Source organism: Maylandia zebra, linkage group LG7, assembly GCF_041146795.1.
Source record: "Maylandia zebra isolate NMK-2024a linkage group LG7, Mzebra_GT3a, whole genome shotgun sequence".
Taxonomy (NCBI): domain Eukaryota; kingdom Metazoa; phylum Chordata; class Actinopteri; order Cichliformes; family Cichlidae; genus Maylandia; species Maylandia zebra.
The window spans coordinates 67,878,964-67,905,024 of NC_135173.1; the positions used below are offsets into that span (position 1 = coordinate 67,878,964).

The following is a 26,061-nucleotide window of genomic DNA, read 5'->3' on the forward strand; positions in this document are numbered from 1 at the left end:
ACGTGCAGCCTCGGACACACAGAGCTGTGTATTTATACCTCTGACCTTCATTAGAAACTCTTCACTGAAACAAACCACATCTCCATCGAATAAAATTAATATTTAAATAATGTCCACTAATTCTTACAGACGTCGTCAGGGTTCATTTTACCTGCAGTGATGCTTATGAGCTGAAAAATATTATTATTAAATGACTTTATTGCTTCAGAACTTTCTCCTTTTTAATGTTTTGTTTACAAAACTCCTCTTGTTAAATGTCCTTCCTTGTCACTCTGTGTTCATCAGAGCTCAGCCCACAAGGAGCTCAGACTCTGGGAAGAAGCTCCAAACATGTCAGCTGTTCCTCGGCGGCGAGAGAAGCTCGCCGGGACGGCTCTGACGGCTGAAGAGAGAAATCTTTCAGGGCCTTCTGTGGAGGTTTTATTGTTGGAACTAATTGAAGGGAGAGCCCAGAGCAGACATAGAACATGCTGGTAGTATAAACCAATCAACCACAACAATAAACCACCTGCCTAAATTGTGTAGGTCCTGCTCATAACCCAAAACACTCCTGACCCACAGGGGCGTGGACGTGGGCCTCGTGGACTGTCCAGTGTTTCAGGAACAGTTGAATACAAGTCGGGGCGTGGAGCCGGCTTGGATCAGGCTTGTCCAATATCCGCGTTGCTGCTTTACCAGGTGTAACAATTAAGTTTAACATCCAGGCATCCATGAAAACAGGATTTATGAAGTTTAACAGAGTTAGAAGTTAGCAGGAAGTTAGCTCGCTAGCTTCTATCTAAACATGATATAGCATGTTCTGACTGAGAGATTTATGAATTCAAACGTACAGCTCTGCTATCACTTCCAACATAAATGAAGACAGGAAACTAAACAGCAGTGACGTTTGTAGGGTTACTGAAGTTGGGCTAGCTGGTATATAATGATGTGCTACGTGATCGCTAGCGACACAGCTATGTTAGCATAACATTAGCACAGTGAAGCTGGAGGATGAACGCTAACTTTTTTCCACTGGATAAAAGTTAACGTGAGGGTTCCTGATGGTTAGAGACAAATGCAATCGCATGGCAGGATGCTGTGAACCAGCGGTGTCAAACTCAAATACACAGTGGGCCAAAATTCAAAACTGGAACAAAGTCGTGGGCTAACATTAATATTTATTGAAGAAAAAAAAAAATCTTCCTCCAGATATAAGAATGAAACTTTTCTTATGGACTCAAACAAGTTTTGCTGAAAAACTGAATATGGAACAAGCAAAGCTTAATACTAAACAATATATATATTAGCTGTATAATACCAGTAGGCCAGCTCTGATAGTAATTTGGTATGGCTTCGCGGGCCAAATTTGGCCAAATCCAGTAATGCTGCACTAATGAATTAGACTAACTATTCACTTTAGCTAAAGTTATTAAGTTAGCTAAAGAGTTGGGATGCTGTGTAAGGCATAAATAAAGCTAAAACACAAAGGTTTGGACACCGTTTTGCATGTTTCCCTACTGTAGGGGTCTCTGCAAGCATACAGAGGGGCACTCTGAGAGGGTCCAAGATGACAACTTTGGAATTCTACTAGAAACAGTCGATCATATTTGTTTGTCAAAGCTGAATTCAGGGCAAACTACGCTAAATTACCGTTTTTAGCTAACAGCTACAATAAGCATAAAAGTTACCGTACGGCTATCATTTGTTAACATGACGCTTGTTCTTATACATGTAATACATTTACCAACCTGAGAGTTTATCCGCTGGTCATTCGACATGACGAATGACTTCTGAAGTCTTAATTCAGCTCAAGACGCTGTAAATTCCCGTCAGTAACACTTTCAGTCCGCTAGTAAAACGTAGTTCTATTAATCTGCTCTTGAACTGGAACCGGATGTAAGTTCCAAAAAACTGAATTTTGGAACTGAAATTGAAATTATTCGAGAGCTGAATTTTTAAAGGATAAAATGCAGTTTCAAAGCAAATCAATTCATTTTCAAAATATAAAATTCAATTTCAAATTAGACTAATTCAAATTCAGTTTTCAAAAGCATTTATTCAAGTTACAATTCAGATTCAATCTGAGCAATTCAAATTCAAATCGAACTTATTCAAATTCAGTTTCTGATGGCACAGATTTCTGCCCATAGAACTGGAGCCATCTGCCAATAAAAGCTCAGATGCAGATGTATTGGTATCAATGAATGTGTCCAGCCAACATGTAATAAGACTGAAGTACAGCGATGCAAAGCTAAATGTTATAAGGTCTCATCCAACAGAAATGGCAGACAGGAAGTTTGCTGTAAAAGTGAACCCACTGGCTGATAATCATTCACCGTCAGGCTCTGGTCCTGTGAGCTGGGTCTGCCTCATTAAAACCAGCCGGGTCAATATTCCCTCTGACAACCACCCACCCCCTCCACTTCCAAGGATCAAACTTTGCAGCTCGGTTAATGAGCTGAAGCGCCACCAGCAGAGAGCCTCCCACAGCCCCGATGTTAACAGCGAGGTGTTCATGCTTACAGGAGAGAGCCTAACTTTAGCATCTATAACAGGATGGCTGACTCGGCAACAAAGAAATAAAACCTCAAACTGAGAGATGTCTTTGGCTTCCACCAGGAGACAAACTGATTTCTGGTTTATTGATTTCTTTCAGAAACTTTGCAGATCAACCAGAAGACGAACGATCGTGACGCTCCATCTCCGTTCTGACATTTTTCATACTTGGGGCAGCTACACCAGGAAACTTTAGTCTGTACGTCCTGCTCTAAAGATCGGGTTAGAGGTTATCAGCTGTGCAGCTAACACACTGGGATACATTTAGAACAAAGATGGAGTAATCTCTTCCCGGCTCCGTTACCGAGTGGTTCGGCTGCTCTCCCGCAGCACACAGGTACCTGTTGTACAGCAGGATGTCGGGCCTCCAGATCTGGCTGTCGGGGAACCTGACGTTGGTCACGCCTGGATAGTCGGACGTGTTCCACTGCAGGTAGAAATCTGTCCAGTACTGCAAACACGCATACAAAAACCCCATGTTACCAATGGACCGACCCACCTCGTACCCACATGTGTTTGTGTGGAGTCGCAGACTTTATTTGGCGCTCTGTGCATTCAGTGAGTTACAAAGCAGGATCTCGACACTGTGATTGTCAGACTTCACATGAAGGTCATCCACGTCAACAGCAGTTATTTTTAGCCCCCTTCAATAGCCAGTATTATAGTTTTCCTGCCATATTACCATAAAAGGCTCCAGTATGATGATGCTAACATTAACACGTGTTGGTTTCCATGCTGAAGAACGGAGCAGCTTTGCAATAATATTATTTTAGGTCAACATTTCTGTTTTTCAGATCAGCTGAGCTAACGTGTCCACTCCTGCAGGTTTAAATAATATTTATGTTGTTGGCTAATGTGTCCTGTTTTTGGGTCTTTCTTAAAAAAAACTTGTATGTAAACATTTGATGACATGAACACTCCACCGATGCTTAAAGTAACCGGGAACAGATTTATTAAGTGACCGACGCGTTTCGGCATCTTTAAATAAAAAACAGCAAACAGAAAAAAAATACACATGGACCAATCACACCTTCACAAATAAACCAGCTGACCAGTTGAGGTGGTGACAGCTAATTGGTTGAGCCACAGCCCAAATAGATTCTGGACTGAACCATTGCAGATTAAAAGGGGGAGAAAATAAATAAATCAATAAAATAAAAGCATGTCTTAACATAATACGTACTCAAAATTACACAGAAAAATGCAAATTAGTTCAAATAAAAATAAACACGGTTTTCCACAAATTCACTGTATTTCTGTGAAACCTGCATAAATGATGGGCTAACAGTAAAATCACACAGATGTGATTCTTCTGTGTGATGAGCAGCAGCTGGCTCCTGTTTGCCTGACCTCCAAATCTCAGCTGGTGAAATCCAGATTACATTGATGGATCTTATGTAACAGCCATTGTTAGCTCCGGGTGTTTGAGAGGACGGAGCGCCGCCAAGAATCGCCTCATTTGCATACTTGGCTCCCCGGCAGGCTCGGCCCTCGTTACGTCTCCGAGCTTCTCCGAGTTCTGTGGTCCGTGCTGACGGTTTGAGGCTGTGGTGACTGAAAGTCGCACATCCCTCTTCATCTTGTTTACTTCCTGTCACTGAGTTGAAATGTTTTTCCCGGAGGACTCCACTGAGAGCTGAACTGTTGCAGAGATATTTCCCCTCAAAAAGCCTCTGACTTTTGTAAAAAATGCAGGGCGCATCTGATGTTTGACAAAAACGTGACGCTGTGCATATAATAACTTTTAAGTTATGACACAAGAAACATAAAAGTGTCACTCCATTACCATTAATGTCCTTTCATCATCGCGTCTGTCAAAGACATGTCATCACTTATTTTGTAAGCATCACGTCAGAGTAAAGCAGCCTCACTGGTTGGACGCACTGATGGCGCGTAAACGCCCACAGGCTCAGTTACTGCTGCATCACTGCAGAATTGTTCATCTGACAGATCAATAAAAGTGTGTCACTAACAGTTAGACTTCACCAAATACACATTTCCAACCGTGTCATGGTGTAAAACGGGCTCTCTTCTCACTCTGTAATTACTCAGCATTATCAGGGATCACAGCTGGATTATTACATTCACACCAACAACAAAGCTGCGGATCTCAGCTCTTTTATCCGCTGTTAAGTGATGCCGAGAGTTTGGATAATGGGGTTTGGTACTGTGTCACCCTGAGTGTTAAAAACAAGGCTGAGAATTCTTGTTCTTTGAATGTGGTCGTGCTCCCCTCGTTTTGCTTTTGTTATGACAGTAGTTTACATCATTACATTTAGCACAGCGCAAACAGCTCGTTTGCTCCCATCTGATGTGGTGTTAAAGTGATATTTAGTTTCACCAGTAGGTGGCAGCGGCACAAAGAAACGCAGGCCAGCTATTGTAATGGAAGCCATCATTAACCCAGAGCTGCTGTTTTACTGTTTCAGGTGAGAGCAGTAGATACATTTATGTAAAGTTGATACTTATTTAGTTATAAGTAAATAACGTGACCAAATAATGCAGGAGGCTAGCTAAACGACGTTAGCCTCCCGCATTAGACTTTGTAAAACTGCTCCATCACAAATTAGAAACAATTAGCTGGTTTCAGTTAAAGTTATAAGAAATGTTTTGGTAAACCAGCCAGTACATCTTGTGCTGTGTATCGTTTACTGATTTATTCTCCATCATTTAATAATAATAATAATAATGGATTGGATTTATATAGCGCTTTTCAAGGCACCCAAAGCGCTTTACAATACCACTATTCATTCACTCTCACATTCATACACTGGTGGAGGCAGCTACAGTTGTAGCCACAGCTGCCCTGGGGCAGACTGACAGAAGCGAGGCTGCCATATCGCGCCATCGGCCCCTCTGGCCAACACCAGTAGGCAAGTAGGGTAAAGTGTCTTGCCCAAGGACACAACGACCAGGACAGAGAGCCCAGGGATCGAACCGGCGACCTTCCGGTTACAGATGCGATTCCCAACCCCCTGAGCCACGGTCGCCCGTAACTGTCAGCAAAGCTGGAGAAACTGGGTCAAAGCGTCACAGACGCACGAGCGTGTAAAGCAGCAAAGCTTAAAGGTGATTTTCAGCCTGTTTTTGAGACGTACGGAGCAAACAGAGAAGCCTAAATATTTTATTTTTTACTAATTAAATATTAAGATTAATCCAATTAATTTTCCAGTTTGAGAGATTTGGTGATTTAGATCAGAGCGCTTTCATCCAAAGGCCTTCAGTTTTCATTTCACATATTCAATTCTTGCGACTGTTGAAATATTAAAAGAGTTGGGATGACGTTTTACTTCTTAGCTTTCAGGAGGAATATGTTGACTCCGTGAGGTTTGCTGAAATACGTAATAAAACACAACATTAACTCCTCGCTCCGTTAGCATTAGCATGGAAACCACTGAGACTACAACATGTGAGAAACTTCAGAACACGCCGAGGAAGCCGGTTTGATTCTGAGAGCTCACAGGTAATTTCAATGAGCAGGGAGGATGTTCAAAGCCTCCAAAGCTTCACAAGTCAGAGCTGCATAAGACCAACAGAAACCTGCACAGTACAAAGGGAGAGGCCGACTGATCCACGAGATAAGGTTCAGAAAGAAAGAGAGAAATGCAGCAGCTCAGAGACAAGGCCGGATATCACCGCTTTTATTCTGGAAGATTTCAGGGAGACTCTGGAACTCTGAAAGAGCCGCTGATTATTATAAGACCTCTCCAAACACTTTAATTATTTGTTTCAACACGACTAAACATGTAAAAGCTGCTGAAGAGCTGAAGATGATCCTGTCGTCACCACAGGCGGATGTAAGCAGTAAAGCAGTAAAATCGTGAGGTAAATACAATATTTTAGATATTTTATTTTAATGGTTTAACTTCGAGCTGCTGTTATTTTATTACAAGAAGAAGAAGAATTTCATGTTTATTACACTCGCTGGCCACTTCATTAGGTCCAGACGCTTATTAACACGAGTAGCTAATCAACCAATCACAGGGCAGCATGTGAATGCACACGTATGATAACAACTTTTACTTTTTTTGCCCTGAATATTGAATCAACTCTAAACATTTTTATCCTCATCAGTCATTTTGATGCAGTGATGTCATGACAGTCATCAGAGTCTGGACTAAATACCTGCGTGTTACATTGTTGCATTCATTGTGGAAACTAACTGATGTCATGTGGCTGTGTGTGTCATTAATCCCAGAGGACGTTCAGACCCAAACGCAGGACAGAGGCGTGGAAGTCAACGCGATCATTAAGGCTGATCACCCAGGAAATAACAAAATACCAGCGTCCCAGTTTCCAGCGACAGAGATGGCGACCAGCGGGGAGAACCATGCGTGATCGAGTACGGCTGTCTCCACTGTTGTTTGCCGGGAGCAACCGTGTTGAGGGTCGGCATGGCTATTAGCCAGGCCAGCTTCCCAAGCGATGGTTCTAGCCAGAATCTGTCTGTTGTCAGGGCGATGACACGAGGGAAGAGGTGATGGCAGCGAGCGAGGGACCGATTGCGGAGTGCAAGGTGGAGGGACGAGACGGGAGGCTTCTCCTCTTTGTTCATTAATGAAAAATCATTTTAAGTGGAGTAACAGTTAAAGTACAGCGTCATTTTTCTGTGTTTACGCTCCTTTATGCTGCTCTGAGTCTGTGCGTCTGGGTACAAACAGCTTGTAAATGAGACGAATGCTCAACAAAATCATTGCAGAATAAACGTGAAAGCTCTTTCCGAGCCCCTGAAGGAAGAAATGTGATCCAGGAGGCAGTTTTTACTCTCACGGTGAGTCAAAGTTTCTCGTCTGCCAGGAGGAAACGAACAAAAGCTGCAGGAACACTGACATTAAAAAGCCTACCAGCTCCGGCTGCAGAAATGTTTCTCCTCGCTTAAAGACATTCTTCCCCTTCACAATAAAACCCTGAACAATGACTCCAGCAGCAGCAGAGGAGGAGGAAGAGGAGCTGAAGCCAAATTAAATTAAGCCAAAACAGTCATTGGTCCTGGGAGAGCCTCTGGGGAGGAACCAACCTTTCCATCCGAGAGGAGCAGATTAGGCCGGATTAGTGCAGCGCCACCGTACAAACGCACATTCCACAGGCCCTGATATGAAACCTAATTAAATTTGGACAGCTGTGTGAAATGGGCTTAAGGAGCTCTCTTAATGGATTCCTGCGCTCGCCATTAGCTTTGACATTCACACCAGAGTCAGCCCTGCCCGAGGAAAACAAAGAAAACTGGCTTTCCTCCGAGCGAGACCGGCTCAAAGCGAACGGAGAAGATGTAAAGCGTCAAAGAGCAGGAGGTGGCGAGGCTCACGGAGCATTCTTGGAGACAGAGAGGCGGCGCTGGCGCTGCTTTTTAGAGTTTTTCTCCATCACAGCAAACTCACTGTATCTGGGTCAAGTGGCAGAGCTGGAGTTCATCCTCTGTGGAAGGATGGGGCGGCGTGGCTGCAGGCTTTTACTCATCGTCAGTGTTTGCTCGCTTTATTTTGCCAACAGTCAGTTTGCTCGCCATCCCGACTGCCACCGATACTCCCGCCTGCGACGGCTGGCGGACACCCTGCGTTAACTCTCTGCAGGTGACGGCAGGGGGAGGCTGGGTGGAGGGCTAGCTCATATCTTGAACTAATCCTCCGGCAGTGAGTTATGGATCATTACACTAAACTCCCCCCAAAAAGGGACGTCCATTTCTAAATGTCAAAGCTGGCACAAACATACCCTCAAGATAAAGTTTGACATGTTGGGAAATACACGGATTCTCACTGAGGCGTAGAACGCGCTCAGCCTCGGCTGCAAATGTAAAAACATATAAAAAAGACAGAAAAGAGGAAAAAGACTCGAAACTACGTCTCCTGGAAACCGCTGATGTTTCCAGCGTGCCTGACAGGTAAAGGCGGCTCACCTGAGCACCACAAGCACGAGCTCAGAACAACATTAACAGATGTAATATTCATGTGCATCTTTATACAGTCAGTGGGTTGAAGCTGTGAAAACGAATGTTTACAGTTGGTGTAAGAACCGTCTGGACCCTTTTCTACGATCATCTTAATCTTTTACCAGAAAGAAAACTCACCAGCTGTAGCCAGATGTTGGTGGTCAGCACCTGGTTCTTCTCGTCCTGAAACAGAAAAAGAAGAAAGGCGATCAACGCCTCGGTTACAATGAACGGTCCATCTGAGAGGTTAGGCTTGCTTTTCTACAGGTACAGTTGCAGAAACCAGGATAGAGCGCGCATCATGGTGTGAAGAGGACAAACCAACAAAATGACTCTGAAGATGTTGAAGGAAATCTTATCTGCTCATGATGTCATTCTTTGGGCTTTGGGGTGGTGACCCCCACCTCACACTGGGGCAGTTAAATGAGCCTGTGAAGTGGGGTGAAGGAGAATTAGCACCCTCCAGTCTGAGGTGGGTGATGTGGACCCACCCTGGACCAGCGTTTAGGTGTCTCGGCGTCCTGTTCACAGGTGAAGGGAACTGACAGCAGGTTTGATGTGGCGTCAGGTGTGATATAAACGCTGCACCGCTCCGCTGTGCTGGTGAGAAGTTAATGAGAAGCTGTCGATTTACCACCTGTGCCACGATCTCTGAGTAGTGACAGAAAGAACAGTTTAATGGACGCAGGTGGTGGAAACAAGCTTCTTTGACGCGACGCCTCTCCCTTAGACACAAGGTGATCCTTCATTACGGAGCGACTCGGAGTAAAGCTGCTACTTTGTTGACGTGGTTCAGGTGTGTGACCAGGACGAGACGAACACCTGGGCCTCTCTGCCTGGAACAACGCCCCACAAAAATGTGCCTTTTAAAGTTGGGATTTAATTTTACAATAAAACCAATTCTGCTCTTTGCTCTGTTGCACTTTGAATACGTTCCTTTCCCCGACTCCTGTGAGAGAAGCTTCACAGCTCAGTTTCATCAGCAGAGATGCCCGACGGCAAACACGTTACAGACATTTGTCTGGATCCAAAGAAAGACACCCTCACAGTGTAGATTGCAACGTGGCCACTCACTGAGACGTTATTCAGACGAGTCGTAACAGGTTTCTGCCCATCAAGCTGATGTTCTTATGCAGCAGCTGCAGCAATGCTGTCTTCTAACAGATAATAGTCACATGTTAGTCACATAAATGCGGTCAAGCTGCAGGTTTACATGCCGGAGACGTTGGTTTGTGTCCTGCTGGTGCTTTTATGTGTCACGTCCCCCTCCTCCACACGGATGTGTTTTCACTCACTGGTTATTAGTAGATGCTAGCAGCACTCTGAAGCAGGGGAATGTTGGTGCTGGAATACGTTAAATCATTCATGTTCTTCATCTCGGTCCAGTTCTTTATTTATTTTTTTGGTCTTAGTTTTTTTGGTCTTTGCAACGAGGGGAGAAAACACGCTGGATCTTGTTTACACAAACATCCCCGGTGCATATCGGGCAGAGCCCCGCCCCCACCTCGGCTACTCAGACCACATCTCTGTTATGCTAATTCCAGCATACAGACCACTCGTCAGGCGATCAAAACCGGTTCTGAAGCAGGTGAAAACCTGGCCAGCAGGAGCCATCTCTGCTCTTCAGGACTGTTTTGAGAGCACTGACTGGAACATGTTTAGAGAGGCTGCAACTTACGGCGACTTCACTGACTTGGAGGAGTACACATCATCAGTGTCCAGCTATATCAACAAGTGCACCGATGACGTCACTGTCTCCAAGATCATCATCTCACGACCCAACCAGAAACCGTGGATTACTGCGGAAGTGCGTGCACTTCTAAGGACCCGAGACTCTGCCTTCAAAGAGGGAGATAAGGTGGCGCTTAGAAGAGCGAGGGCTGAACTTTCTCGGGCCATCAGAGAGGCGAAGCTCGCACACGCCCAGAGAATCCACAACCACTTTAAGGACAGCGGCGACACACGACGCATGTGGCAGGGCTTACAAGCCATCACTAACTACAGGACGACATCACCTGCCTGTGACAGTGACGGCTCCCTCCCAGATGTGCTTAACAACTTCTATGCTCGGTTCGACAGGCAGAACGACGTGGCGGCGAGGAAGACCACCCCTCCTCCGAACGACCAGGTCCTGTGTCTCACTACAGCTGAGGTGAGGAAAACTCTACGCAGAGTCAACCCACGTAAAGCTGCTGGACCAGACAACATCCCAGGCAGAGTGCTCAGAGAATGTGCTGATCAGCTGGCAAATGTTCTCACCGACATCTTCAACATCTCTCTGAGCGCTGCCGTCGTTCCCACGTGCCTCAAGGCCACCACCATCGTCCCCGTGCCCAAGAAGTCTTCTGTGTCCTGTCTCAATGACTACCGCCCTATCGCACTTACACCCACCATCATGAAGTGCTTCGAACGGCTCGTCATGAGACACATCAAGACCCTGCTGCCCCCCTCACTGGACCCAATGCAATTTGCATACCGCCATAACCGCTCAACGGACGACGCCATCTCCACTGCACTCCATCTTGCCCTGACACACTTGGACAAGAAGGACTCACACGTCCGAATGCTGTACATAGATTTCAGCTCAGCATTCAACACGATCATCCCCCAACAACTGATCGGAAAGCTGAGCCTGTTGGGCCTGAACACCTCCCTCTGCAACTGGATCCTGGACTTTCTGACCAGAAGGCCTCAGTCAGTACGGATCGGGAACTGCACCTCCAGCACCACCACACTGAGCACTGGGGCCCCACAAGGCTGTGTGCTCAGTCCTCTGCTGTTCACACTGCTGACTCATGACTGTGTAGCAACACACAGTTCAAATCACATCATTAAGTTCGCTGATGACACGACCGTGGTGGGTCTCATTAGCAAGAACGACGAGTCAGCGTACAGAGAGGAAGTGCAGAGACTAACGGACTGGTGTAAGGACAACAACCTGTCTCTGAATGTTGACAAGACAAAAGAGATGGTTGTTGACTTTAGGAGGACACGAGGCGACCACTCACCGCTGAGCATCAACGGCTCCTCTGTGGAGATCGTTGACAGCACCAAATTCCTGGGCGTACACCTGGAGAAGGACCTCGGCTGGTCCCTCAACACCAGCTCCCTGCACAAGAAAGCCCAACAGCGTCTCTTCTTTCTGAGAAGACTGAGAAAGGCCCGGCTTCCACCACCGATCCTGACCACCTTCTATAGAGGAACTATTGAGAGCATGCTGAGCGGCTGCATCACTGTCTGGTTTGGGAGCTGTGCCATATCAGACCGCAAGACCCTACAGCGGATAGTGGGAACAGCAGAGAAGATCATCGGGGTCTCTCTACCCTCTATTGAGGACATCTACACCACACGCTGCATTCGCAAAGCCACCAGCATTGTGGCTGATCGGACACACCCCTCTCACACACTCTTTACACTCCTGCCATCTGGAAAAAGGTACCAAAGCATTCGGGCACACACATCCAGACTGTGCAACAGCTTTTTTCCACAAGCCATCCGTCTCCTCAGCAAAAAGGGACTGGACTGATAAACACGCACACACACACATACACTAACATTATCACTCAGCTTAACTTAACTACCTCAAAACATTGAGACTGGACTGACTAACCAACACAAGCGCAAACACACTGACCTACACCACCAAACCATCGCACACACCAACCTGTAAATGCTCTTTTGCACAATATTATTACTAGATATATTATATATTATTATTTTTTTTGCACTAACTTGTCTTGTAGCACCTTGGTTCCTGGAGGAACGTTGTTTCGCCTCACTGTGTATTTTTAAACTGTATATGGTTGAAGTGACAATAAAGTTGAACTTGGAACTTGGAACTTGGAACAGCGGTGGCCACAGAGCTGTTTCCTCAGTGCTCTGAACCAGAACAACTTCTGCATAAAGAAGCCGGCTGCAGAGAGGCATAACTAACAAGTTCACAACAACTTTGCAGACGCACATGAGGATCCTGCTGCTGGCGACTCAGACTCAGCTGAGTAGGATGAATCTCTGCTTCAGTGGGGGGGTTATGACATTTTCACAAAAAATACGCAAAAAACAAACTCTGGGTTTGAGCGGCGCGAGAGGCTCGGTGGTGAATCTGGAGTCACGTGCGCTTCAATTTCCCAAACAGTTCATAAACTTTGCTGTTCATAAAAACTGGAGGGACATGAAATGAAGACTGAACACATGAACTCATATGTATTGGTGATTCCTACAGTCTCAGGTGAGTTCAGCTGCTCTGAGCTGCTGATGTTAGGAAGCAGGTGTTGATCGCTGATCATCTCTAACTCGGGTTCATAAGGGCTTTAATGGATTGTGCGGTCATCTTGGCCAAAGATGCTTTTGGGTTAAAGGAGCTTCTGTTGTTTGCATATGACTGAACACTCCTCTGCAGTCACGGTTAAAAGACAGTCTATTCTCCAGCGTTTCCTTCGTCCCTGTAAATTAATCTTAAACATGTGGAGCGCCGGCAGAGGGGAGGATGAATGCGAATAATGTCACTTTGATGAATGTCCAGCCTGTTAATACATTCTCAGGCAGCCGAGCGTACTGAAAGAATTAAAAGATGAGGATGTAAGCAAGTGGCCGGCACGTTGGAGGAGGGAGAGTCTACAGAGGAAAGAATATTAAAAGTTTAAGGACTGACCTCCAGTTACTAACGAGTATTATCTGTATGCTAAGCTGACTGCAGCCACATGAAAAACAAAGAGTATGCTTGAACAAATAAACCTCTTTGAAAGAACGCCTACATTTAAAGGTCAGACAAGTTCTTTCTTGCACCAGGAAACCATATATTAGAGCAGGAAATGCACCTGGAGAGCAGATTGTTTGATATGAAAAGAAGCCAAAACTTCCTCCCAGGATCTGCAGGACGCCTGCAGTGGTTACACAATCGCTCTCACTATGCTCCTGCTGAAAAGCCTGCAGCAATGAGCCAAGAAAACTAGAAAACTTGTGTAATTTATAGCTAAAGGTAGAAGTTATCTGCCATTAAACTATGAAATGATAACGTTTATAACTGGTTGATAACTGCAAAGCTCTCCAGCGAGTAGTGCGGTGCTCTGAACGGATAATTGGAGGTGAGCTTCCCTCCCTCCAAGACATCTACAGGAAGCGCTGCCTGAGGAAAGCGGGGAGGATCATCAAGGACTCCAGTCACCCCAGCCATAAACTGTTCAGACTGCTTCCATCAGGAAGGAGGTTCTGCAGCATCCGGTCCCGTACCAGCAGACTGAGAGACAGCTTCTTCCATCAGGCCATCAGACTGCTGAACACTTCATAGACACCTCAGCTTCACTACTGGAACTTTAACATTATGCACTCCACACTGTATATAAATGCCACTTGTTTTGCACATATTCAACTCTGTATATTTTATATATTTTATTATTATTATTATTATTTTATTTTATTTTTTTACTATTTAATTTGTAAAAATGTGTATACACACACACACACACACACACACACACACACACACACACACACACACACACGTAGGAAAATATTTAGTATACACATCCAGAAATGCATACACTATTATATATTGTACATATATTTATTAGTTTCAGGTTGGCCATTCTTGTATTTTGCTCGTTTGTGTTGTTGTGTTTGCACATCTCTGTTGCTTGTGGGGCTCGCACACAAGAATTTCACTCGCATGTGCTGTACCAGTGTGCCTGCACATGTGATGTGACAATAAAAGTGATTTGATTTGATTTGATTTGATTCTAAGAAAACTGCTTGTTCAGTTATTGCTATGCTAGTTGTTTGGTTTGGATCAGGAAAAGCTCGTGTTTGGTTACAGTTACAGTTGTAAATGTAATCGCAGGTATTTGTCCGTAGAGTGCAGATTGCAGTCAAACGTATCCTGTTTTCTTACTCCAGCTGTATAATCCTCGCTACGATGGCAGTCATAGAACAAACCTCTGTTTACCTCGACTCCATTTACTCTGGATGAGGCTGTAAAGTGCCCGTGGCGTCGTCGCTTTCCTTTGGGTTTTCATTTCTTTGATGCTGAGAACAGTTTCTCTGACGATAAAGCACAGGAACATGGTAGCTTCCATAAACTGCAAACCCACTCGTATGTCTTTTTAATAGGTTAATTATACGTTTTTAAAAATCCATCAATCTGTGCTGATGTCACCTGGACCCACAACACCATCGCCCTGGTAACGAAGGCCCAGCAGCTGCTGCACTTCCTCCGTCTCCTGAGGAAGAGTAACATCTACAGCTCCTCAGTGGAGAGCGTGCTCTCCTCCTGCCTGGAGTTTGTACTCAGGGGCCACGACCGAGAGCAGGAAGGCTGCACAGAGGGTCATTAACACCATCCAAAACACTGACTTTGCCCCCCCCGGAGGCTCTGGGTGGGGCACATAGCACACTCACACAGACTCTGTCCAGTCCTTTTGCGCTTCTTTCAAGCACTTTGAAACTGTTCTCTAATGTGCACCTCTCTCTTATGTTTGTCTATATATCCTGTTTTCCTGCTGTCTACTCTTTATATTTAATTCCAGCCCAGTGGGTGTGGTCACCCACCATTTCATTGTACATGTACAATGAAAATAAAGTGCTATTCTATAAAAGAAAACCAGGTACTCTCATACAGTAAGGAGAAAAGCCACAGTAGCAGCAGCCTGACGGAGAAACCAGGGTTGCCCTTTTCTCAGCCTCAATCTCACCTGTGACTCACAGACCAGACCGACCAGTCAGCCAGAAGGAAAACCCACCAGTGTGGATATAAAACTCGGGAGCAATGGGGCAAAACGGCAGCAGCTGTGAAATGGTGCTCAGCAGCTGATGAGATGATACGAGCTGATGAAGCCCAAAAATCACAGTGGAGGGGGGTGGGGAGGGTAGGATGGCACTTTATCCCATCGCCCAGAACCAAGAGTTGAAAAGACTGAATGAAAACGAGTTTTTATAGAGATTACTGCTCTTACTGTGTGTGAATGTTGATGTCAGGAAGATGGAGGCAGGTGGAGGTCCTGCTGGTATCCAACAAAAAGATTCAGCAGAGTACAGACGATAAATGAACAACCTGATATCCAACCCTGCAGCATCTTAAATCTGTAAAAAGGCTGCAGGAGATCAAAAGCTGCTCCTGTGCTCAGCTGAATCTGATACTGTGTCGTTATCTCGTATTAATATGTGGTGATGAATGAGCGCTGAGAAAGGATCCTAATGTTACGAACGAAACCGCGTTTCCCAGAGGAAAGATGAAGTCTTTTAAAAATGGATGCAGACTGATCAGGCGAGCTCAGATGGGCTGAGACGGAGGAAAGTGTCTGATGAATGGTACCACGAAGAAATAAATGATGTTAGGGGTGGATGAGGACTGGAGTCGAGGAGAAACCAGCAGATAAAGCAACAGATGAACACAGAGATACTTTAGTGGGTGATTAAAGGAAAATGGTGTTTTGCCCCACATAGCAAAATTGGTATGGCCTGGATCTGGCCCACACAATGTGCTTACACATGGCCCACATACCGCAAAGAATGACGGCCCTTTGGTGGCCCAGATCTGGCCCACACATGGGTCAGCACAAGGCCCTGTGTTGGCCCAGAACAGTTTCAGCTCTGGCCCCAGATGTCAGCTTGATATGTACCTTAATCAAGCCATGTAATAACAAAATGCGCCGGGACATAATAATGCAGAAGTAACATGACGAAACTCAGACACTGATTCTTATACAGCACTTTTCTTCTCTCCCGGGTTACAACATGCCACATTCACACACTTTCTCTAAGCTGAGTGCTCTAACTACATTCATACACATTCTCACTCTTGACATGCAGACTGGAGCAGTCAGGGATTGAACTAGAGATGGACCGATCCGATATTACGTATCGGTATCGGTCCGATACTGACCTAAATTACTGGATCGGATATCGGAGAAAAATAAAAAATGTAATCCGATCCATTAAATATCACGAAAGCACCTCACAAAACTTGCAACACGCCGTAACTCTGCTCAGAACGTTAGCACGTCGGAGCAGTATGCATCACGTGATAGAGCGGCTGTGGCATGCGGGACCTGTCGGTGGTCTGGATAGCATGTGGAGCTTCGCTAGCAACCTGGCATTTCATCTCCGACAAAGTTATCCCCGAGAGAAGTAAAGCAAGTGTGTAAGTCCATCTCTGAATGTTTGTAAAGCATTCCTGCGTTAAGCTTAACAAGCGACTGCCTCTTCTTGCTGCTACTTCAATCAACTGCTTAACGATCAGCTGATCGGCTTTTCTGTCGGGAGTCCGTGTCTCTAGTTTGTTTTTGGCCCACTTTGCACCAGAAAGAGGAAACCAGCGGCTGAACAACAGCAGCACGTTTAAGCTTGATCAGCTATTGTTAGAATTTATTTAATATTACTTTCTACTCGAGGATCTTTTTCTACGTAGCTGACGCTGGTAACTGTGCAGGGGCGGATCTAGCAAAGTTTAGCCAGGGGGGCCGATAGGGCATTAACTGGGAAAAGGGGGCACAAAGACATACTTTTCTTTATTCTCATTTAAAATGTCTAGCTTTTAATAAATAATTATCTGACACCCAAAGTTTTAATTTGATGCAAAATGAATAGAAGTCAATTACTGTATATAGTGACTATTAAGTCTAATATATATACCCTAGTAAGCTATAGTACTTTTTCCTTTGGGAAGGTACCATCTGTGCAGTCTGCAATTTTGTTGAAGAAAGATGTTGAATCTATTTAATATTTCTTGAAAAATAATTGATTTCTGTGCATTTTTTTTCACACTGCATCAAATTAAGGTTGATTACGTCGATTAAGCATCATGAGGTGGAGCGTGAGGGGTGGTTCCCTATTTTTTATTTATTTATTTTTGTTGTTGCTGGGAGTTGGAACCCTATTAGTTAGGTTGCTTAATATTTACGCTAAGTACTCTTTAAAATACCAGAATAGGGAGGATGGTGTAGGTTTAAGTTTATTAGATTGATCAGTATTGCCGAACTATGAAATATTTTTTTTTGCATACAGGTATAACAGAATAGCTTTAGTGTAGTTGTTGTTTTAAACTTGAGTATGAACTTATACAAAATGCAGCAAGATATTTAAAAAACAGTTTTGTTGATTAAAACACACTATATCGGATTCATATCGGTATCGGCAGATATCCAAATTTATGATATCGGTATCGGACATAAAAAAGTGGTATCGTGCCATCTCTAGTTTGAACCACTAACCTTCTGATCAGCAGGTGACCCGCTCTACCTCCTGCGCTACAGCCACCCAGTGGTAACAATGAGTAAACTAGGTTTTCGATAAAGTGTGCACTCACAAACCTGCAAAACCTGCATTTGAAACGTTGGCTACCACAGCAGTATAGTATTGCAACATGGCATTGAGGTCTACTAACTGAAATAGGAAAATAGGAACATAAACAGTGCCATCATTGCCAGACCTGGCCCACATCTGGTTGACATAGACTCTGCCATGACACCAGTCAGCCAGCAGTGCCGGCTTGACACCAGATCTGGGCCAGACCAGCTTGCTATGTGGGGCAGTGAATGTTGAGCTGTCTACGTGATGAGACTGCTGGGTCCATATTTCGGTTACATCCTGGTGCTATGGGGAGATCAAGAACCCAAAAACAAGTTCAAACTTAGGATTTTGGATGTTTTCCTGTTAAACTTGAGTCAAACCCTCAAGTCTGTAACTTTCTATCAAACACGTCGCCAAGGGAAACGGCACCTTTCACCTTCGGGGTGGAAAAGCACCGTGCCGGGATGGTTGCTGCCGGGATGGTTGCTGCCAGCGATGCAGCGGCACGCAGACAGAAGTGATGCTGGAAAATCCTCCTAACAAAACCAAAGCAGATATTTGAAACGACAGATTCGCTTCAGATGAAGCTGCAGAAGTGAGAAATCATGACATCAGGTAATTAAACGCTCGGCTTCCTGCCAACTTCACGCTGAGTCATTTATATTGATTAAGAACCTCATCAAGCCCACCCAAAAATACGTTTCCCTCGCCGTGTGCTGTGGAACGCCTTCGTCACCCCTTTAGCTAATTAGCGTGTTCCTGCTAACGGGGAGCTGTTTGTGAACTCTTGCTACTTCTGAACGTTTACGTGCTGTTAGACTCAGATTTAAACAGTATTTCTTACATTTGTTCCTTATTCTGATCCACATCACTTGTTACCATGGCAACAGCTATTCTTCCTGAAGTAAAGAAAATAGAAAACATTAAAGAAGCAATACATCAAAATGAAAACAAGTAGCTCCTTCAACAACAATCGTTAAAGATGATAAAAAACTAAACTATTACGACTGGTTCGATTCCTGAAACGAGCCGGCTGCTTTCTCCCTCCTCACCCGACCTCCCCCCCACTCTGTCCGAGCCTCTGCTGGCGCTCCCTGCTCCAAAACCCACACTGACAGGAAGTGAATTTAAAGTTCATGTAAATACCAACGTTGTGTAAAAATAAGCTATACTTTGTCACGGTGAGAGATTTAGGTCCGATTCAGGTTTCATGAGTAACTTGTTTCTCCGTGGGACTGTGGCGCCCCCATAAATTCAGACAGAAGGAGGCGGGAGCGATGAGAGACACTGTGGGGGGCGCTCTCCACAATCACTCAATCCAAAACCCTCACACATGCAGAACAGCACCGAGGCCACGCCTGGGTCCATATGAAGGTGGAGCTGCTGCAGGTGGAGCACGATCGCATCTCCTCTGTGTGCACAAACACACACAGACACGAGAGCAGACCCATGAAACACACACTCACTGCACATCGGAGACAAAAGGCAGTTTTAGAAAGAGTGTGTGTGTGTTAGCTGCCCTGCACTGTGGTTGAATAAAGTTCTGCAGCCAGGACTCTGACATGTCTAATAATTGATGTGTGTGTGCGTGTCACATGCCATGATAGATGAAAGATGAAAGTTGCCTCCTGCTGTGGCTGCTAGCAGGGTGCAGAGCGAGTGTTTGTTAAACTGGCTGTAAGATGTGCGTGAGGTAGAAACGAATGAGCTGAGCTCGTTTAGTTCCTCACAGCATCCGTTTGTTTGAGTTTATGTCTCAGCCTCACGGTCGGGCCGCGCAGCAGGAAAGTTCATCCCTGAAGTCGGGCTAATTGGAGCAAACGTCCACTCTGAACCCGCAGAAACGGTCGAGGACTGGGAGCTTCTGAAGTTTGTTTGTGTGAAAAGCAGAAAAGCAGTAATCTGAGGTGCGTCTCAGATGCAGCTCCACCAAAATCATTGTGGCTGTGGACAACAAGGTTCAGCCAGTCTGCCACTGAGTGGAGTCAAGTTGGCAGTTATATGCAATCTGTTTGTGATAATACACAATTAACTGTAATAAATGTGCAAAAAATGGATTTTTCTTCTCAGCAAAAGCAGAAATTCACTTTAAATTCCTCCACGGTGACGTAGCTGCTGCAGGGCGGTCAGCTGGGAACAAGCTGCTGCAAAGAGCACTGCAGCGGAGCTGCTCGTCTGTGCAGACTGCAGCGTGTCGGCGACCCGTCTGAGTTTATTCATTCAACTCTACACAGCAAAACATTCAGTGCAAACACAGATGTTATCTGGATATTTCTGCTCCTGCTTTCCCTCTTTCCCTCCCTCATATCCTGGTTAAAGTGTTCATGATAGCGTTAGAAGATCACAATACCAGATCTTCATTGCATGGTTATCATATGATATGTCATATGTTGCCCTTAGTCACAATCATCCTTCATTTATTTGATTTATTTAACTTTATGAATTCACACTGGTTCCCAGTAAGACCTGCAGTCATAGTTACAGTGAGGAGGCACCTGTGAAGTTTATCTAACGCAGCTCAGATGCTACAATACAAACAGGAAGCAACAGACGACGAGGAAGCTGTGATTACACTGATGTTTACATATCAGTTAATGTTATTATTGGTACAACATGTGCACCAGTACATGCACCAGTACATGCACCAGTAGCTCACACTCTTCTAAAGATCCCCTTTAAGCATTTCTTTCTTGGTCCTGTATGAAGTCATCTAGTCTCTGATCTCACACACAGATGCCGTAATAATAGGGATTATTAACAGTTCATACTGAAGCAACAGTTCTTACCACGTCCATGATCTGCAGCAGGCTGAAGCTGAAGTGGACGGTCAGGCTGTGGGAGTCATTGCTGACCGGCCGCTCTAACGGGTTGTAGTTCTTCATCAGCTCCTTGTAGAGACGCCGCTGGTACACGCCCTGCAGAGAGCCTGGAGGGAAACAGGAACGACTGTCGTCAGCACGCATGACCGCTCCAACAGTTTAACTGAGGTGGAGCCGGTTAAACCACTGACGCTAACACAGGCTTTCTCTCCCAGTTTACAGCTGAGAACCACTAAAGTATTCTGTGGAGCTGCCCAGACTCTCCACCATCCCCATCCTGCCAGTCCAGAGTTTCCTCCTGGACTCAGAGGTTGCTTTGACTACATCGCTCACTCTGTTCCAGGTTTTTGTAAAATATAAAAATGAGTTTGATGATCTGAGACATGAAAGTCTGACAAATATGTGAGAAATGTGAGAAAACTTTCCCAGCACTACATTTGTTCTGTTCATTATCTGTTTTGTACGACTGAAGTGCTGTAACGCTGGGAGTGTTGGCAGGTCGTTAGCGGTGCCTCTTGATTGGCCGATGCAACTGAGCGGCTGCTTGAAGTGTGCAGAGCTCTGAATCTGCCATCGGGTGAGATCTGTGACCCACGTCTGGTCTGACAAACATCGATTTCACCGCATTTCTCTTCCTTTTGTCACCTTTCATCTGAGGCAGCCCAGAGTCGCTCAGAGACCGGGGGTCTGGAAGGCTTCGAGGAGACGGATTACATCAGCCTTGGTGGAGATGAAAGCTCATCCGGATGACTGACAGGTGCTCGGTGAGACCTTGGCCGAGCGTGGGGGGAGGGGCTGACTGTCAGGAAATGAGCTCCAGGTAACAGAAATATTTTCTGATCCTTTGTCTGTGTTTCGTGCTCTGACTGCTCAACTAAAAAACCCAAACGCTGGTAGAAGTTAACAAATGAAGGGATCTGAATTTCTGAATGAACGTAAGTGAAAATGAAATTATTTTATTTACTGTCAACATGAAGAAGTGCAGAGCTGTGACTGTTACAGTGATGCTGCAGCTTCTGCAGTCAAACGTTTTACTTTTATCTGGACTTCTGATCCTCGGGTGTATTATAAGTTTTAGTCTGTAGTCCAGTCTGTTACTTCAGTCCTGCATTTGAAGCTGTTTCTGTGGGTCAGTCTGCAGGTTTCTATTAATAGAACTGTTGTTTCTATTTCCCCCGCGCTTTCACGCCTGCTCTATCTTCTAATATAATTTCTCTTCATGGTTTATATTCTCATCTTGTTGTTTGAGTCTTTTGTTCTTGGTTGTAGTTACTGTTACCAACGCTGTGTTTTTGTCTGTGATGTCTCCTGTGTCACGTTAATCTTGTTTATCCTCATTCAGTTGTGTCTTACTTCCTGTTTTACTTTGATAGCGGCTGCTATCAATGCCTCATGTGAAGTTAAACGTTCCCCGTGTCTCTTTATGTTGTCTCCACCTGACCCGTGGAGGCACGGACCCTGCAGCTCTGATGGAAAGGTGTCAGGATGCACAGAGCGTCCTGACGGATCCGTTTGTCCAGAACGTGATTCTGGGGAATCTGGAGGCCAAGTCAACACCTCAAGCTGGTTGTTGTGCTCCTCAAACCATTCTGGAAACATTCCTGCTTCCAGTGCATTATCCTGCTGAAAGAGACCACAGCCATCAGGGAGCACTGTTTCCATCGCCCAAAGCATCACGCTGCTGCTTCCTCTGGCTCACCGTCTTCCCATAATGCATCCCATTGTCGAGTGTTCCCCAGAAAAGCGGCGCACACGCATCCATCCAGCCTTGGTGATGTACAAAACGTGATTTGGACCAGGCCACCTTCTTCCATTGTTCTGTGCTTTAGTTCTGATGGTCAGCACGCCCACCCTGACTGGTCTGCAGCCCCATATGCATTAAACTGGTGCTCTGTGCATCCTGACACCTTTCCATCAGAACCACCTAACATGGACAGTTTGAGCTACAGCAGCTCGTTTGTTGGACTCGTGCAGACTGGAGACAAATCTGCAGTTTTCTACATGTTCTGACCCAAACTGTCACACTGACCCATTTCTCCTGCTTCTCCCATCATTTTACAGGTTCTTGTTTCCTGACATGTCCCACCCACTAACAGGTGCCAGGATGCAGATCGGTGTCATTCACTCCACCCGTCAGCGTGTTAAGGCTGATCGGTGTATCGCTCTCTGATTTTGCATTCCCAGCCTCGCTCTTCGTGTCTTGAGCTTTTGTACGTTCTCCTCATTAACCTGCATTAAACGCTCACTTTGAGCTCGATTCCTGCTGCCCGAGTCAGCGACACAGCTAACTCTGACACTCATAAACATGTGAAACACAAATATGGAGTCTACCCAGTCACGTGACTGATGCAATGTTGTGTAGGAGAGCTGATGTGAGTGAAGCTGATATGTAAATGTGTCAGACTGCTCCAATAAAAGCCTTTCATGCTGTTCCAGCGGTGGCACCCCAACCCTGCACGCTGCATGTACCAAACCAGTTCTTTTCCTTTGTTTTTTGGCATATTTCTCCTGTTCCAGGTGTGCATGTTCATATCAAACATGACCAAAGCTTCAGATGATGAGCTCAGTGTCTGCACAGTGAGCCAAAAGCTGCAGACTGCTGTAAAAACACCGTTTTTTCACCCTTTTATCTGAAGTATGTTGTGATTGGGGATTTCCTTAAGTGCTCTGATGTAAGGCAGGCGTCCTCCATCAGTCTGCTCGGGGTACTGGAGGGTGGGGCACGTGTTGAGAGACAGGGGTGGTTTTCAGAAATCTGCATATAACAGCTGACCTGCAGCATGTGTAAATGCAGAATGCGTGAAGAGTCGGTGCATTCAGGAAGCTAATGCTGCTGCGCCACATGCATTCATTAAAGACAAAGGACGGAATCTGAGTCTCAGCCAACCGTTGAACAACAAACAGAGATTCTGCAAAATCCCAGATTATGATATAGGAAGCGAGTCTGTGGAGGAGATGGAAGGAGTACTGAGCAGCTCATGAATAGAAAATGAGAGTGAGAGGACGGGTGGAGGAGTAATAATGATGAAGAGAGGGCAGCTATGACGAGTGGGACGGTGGTGACATACATGTGGAGGTGTGGAGATGTCCAGGAGAGGGGGCGGTGGACTTTAACCAGACTGTTAACGATGATTTTGGAGAGTTGGAGGATGATGAGGAAAGCAGGTGCATGATTACGTGTGTGGTAGGAGAGACAGGTGGGTTGAAGGTGGGAGTACATCAGGGATCTGCTCTGAGCTCCTTCCTGTTTGCAGCGCTGACAGATGAGGTCGAGAAAGAGGAACAGGTGGAGGAGAGCCTGGAGAGGTGGAGGTATGCTGGGGAGAGAAGAGGAATGAAAGTCCGTAAAAGGAAAAGGGACCATGTGTGAATGAGAGGTGGAGCGGTGCAACACAGAGATAGTGTCGCTGCAGGAGTTTAATGCCTGGAGTCAACCATCCAGATAGAGATGAAGAAGTGAGTGCAGGCAGGGTGGAGCGGGTGGAGATGAGTGTCAGGGCTGATTTGTAACAGAAGGAGAGCAGCAGAAGAGAAAGGGGAGGTTTCAGGATGGTGGTGAGAGCTGCTGTGATGAGTGGAGATCAGATTTAAAGGGAGAAGCTGCTCAGTGACTCCGCGTGCTGTGAAATAAACACTGTAAAAACACCACCCACTCTGAGTGTGGTGGTGTCTGAGTCAAACCGAACACTTCTGTGAAGACGTGAAGCTTCTGGGCTCTTTGTGTGTTTCGCACTGATCTCAGAGCTGTGACTGCCTGCACGATAACCCTCGAACCTTCAAACGTCTTTAAGAGAAGGTGGGAGACACGGTTCAACAGTGAGGCGCCGCAAGGACGCCCCACAGACGCTCACTAACGGGAACAAAAGATGTTTTATTAGCTTTAAAAAATGCTTATTCTTCTTAGGAAACGACCAAGAAAACATGATTTAATTGGCTGAGTTATTTGAACAGCTGTGAAAGGTCAACATTTCCTTTGGGGAAATAACATTTCAAAAGATTTAAAGCGGCAGCTGCTGAAGAAGACGTCTTTAAACCTTAAACTGAACCTCAGAGCTGATTTCACAGCGTAAATACCAGAATCAGCACAGAGACGTGAAGTAGTTCAAAACGTCTTTTTCTAAGAAGACATTTATGACCCCGGTTTTATGCAAACGAGCTCCTCCAGCAGCGAATAATCTGAAGCCTGAAACCTGCAGCAGGCTGAAGACGTCCACAGACGGTGTGAACAGACGATGTTCATAATAAAGATCTGTGATAATATGCAGGCTAATAGAGAAACTGTAAACCTGAAAGAGTTGATACAAACAATCCAGATATGAACTGGTGACTTTTTTAATCTCTTCTACGAGATTACATTAAAAATAATCCCACAGAAAAAATACGTTGACAGATAAGTGAACACTGCTACCAGTTTAATCTGACATGAATCATGAAAACCTGATAACACGGCCCCGTTTAATCTCCACTGGACCAGTCAAACATCTGCCTAATAACCAGAGATGGGCAGTAACGCGTTACTGTAATCCGATTACTTTTTTCAAGTAACGAGTAAAGTAAGGGATTACTATTGCAAAAACGGTAATTAGATTACCGTTACTTTCCCGTAGGAACGCTGCGTTACTGCGTTACTAAAACCGTGATTTTTTGCAGAATGTCTCATGACAGTGACGTAAGCAAGTGCGACGTTCGTGACAACAGCTGTGTGCAGATCAACAATGGATCACATATCGAGTGCAGAGAGAGTATGAGCGTGCAGCGTTTAAAGTGTGGAAGTACTGACCTTACTTTGAGTTTGATTCCATAAAAAGTGACAAAAACATTAGTGTCCGCTGTGCGTGGGAAGAAAACTTCTTTTTACAGCGAAAAAACCCCTAAACTTCCAACAAGCACCGAGTAGCTACGACGTGATGGGAAACTCACAGAGAAACTCGCGGATTCTTCCACTGACCGCGGCACACCTGCACCAGGGTAACCCTCCGCCTACCGCACTCCTGCTGTACAGGTGAAAATAGAGCAACAGGACCGCTGAGTCTTTGACTTTATTTATTTTCTGCTGTGTTTTACTTGCATCTATTTGAAAGAGTGAGTGTAAACACACAAAATATTTTATTTTATGAGCTGGAATGTGCAGAAAATAGGTTTAAATGTTAAACTAATTTCTTCCAGTCAGAGAATGGTGCATATAATTAAATTTTTGCTTGATGCATAAAGTTAAAAGATTAAAACTAATAAAACAAGTTTTAAAAAGAGACTTTTCCATTTGATTACATTTTGTATGATGGATTATGCAGAAAAAGTAGAATTGTGCTGAAAGATCTATCGCTTTATCACCTATTCAGGTTGTAAATCGTGTTGTTAAAATGTAACTAAGTAACTAAGTAACTAAATAATTAATTACTTTTGAAAATAAGTAATCAGTAAAGTAACGGGATTATTTTTTGAGGAAGTAATCAGTAATTAGTTACTGATTACTTTTTTCAAGTAACTTGACCAACACTG

At 45.0% G+C, this 26,061-nt stretch overlaps 1 protein-coding gene across 1 annotated transcript in view; it reads right to left on the bottom strand.

Annotated features, from left to right (window-relative positions):
* LOC101470212 (neuronal acetylcholine receptor subunit alpha-7) overlaps window positions 1-26,061 on the bottom strand; it is a 61,294-nt gene that overhangs the window by 32,676 nt on the left and 2,557 nt on the right. The window contains exons 2-4 of the mRNA XM_004572670.6: window positions 20,530-20,669; window positions 8,600-8,644; window positions 2,877-2,986 (exon numbers count right to left, since the gene is read on the bottom strand). Coding sequence (XP_004572727.1) covers window positions 2,877-2,986; window positions 8,600-8,644; window positions 20,530-20,669 — 295 coding nt within the window. The remainder of the gene's footprint in view (window positions 1-2,876; window positions 2,987-8,599; window positions 8,645-20,529; window positions 20,670-26,061) is intronic.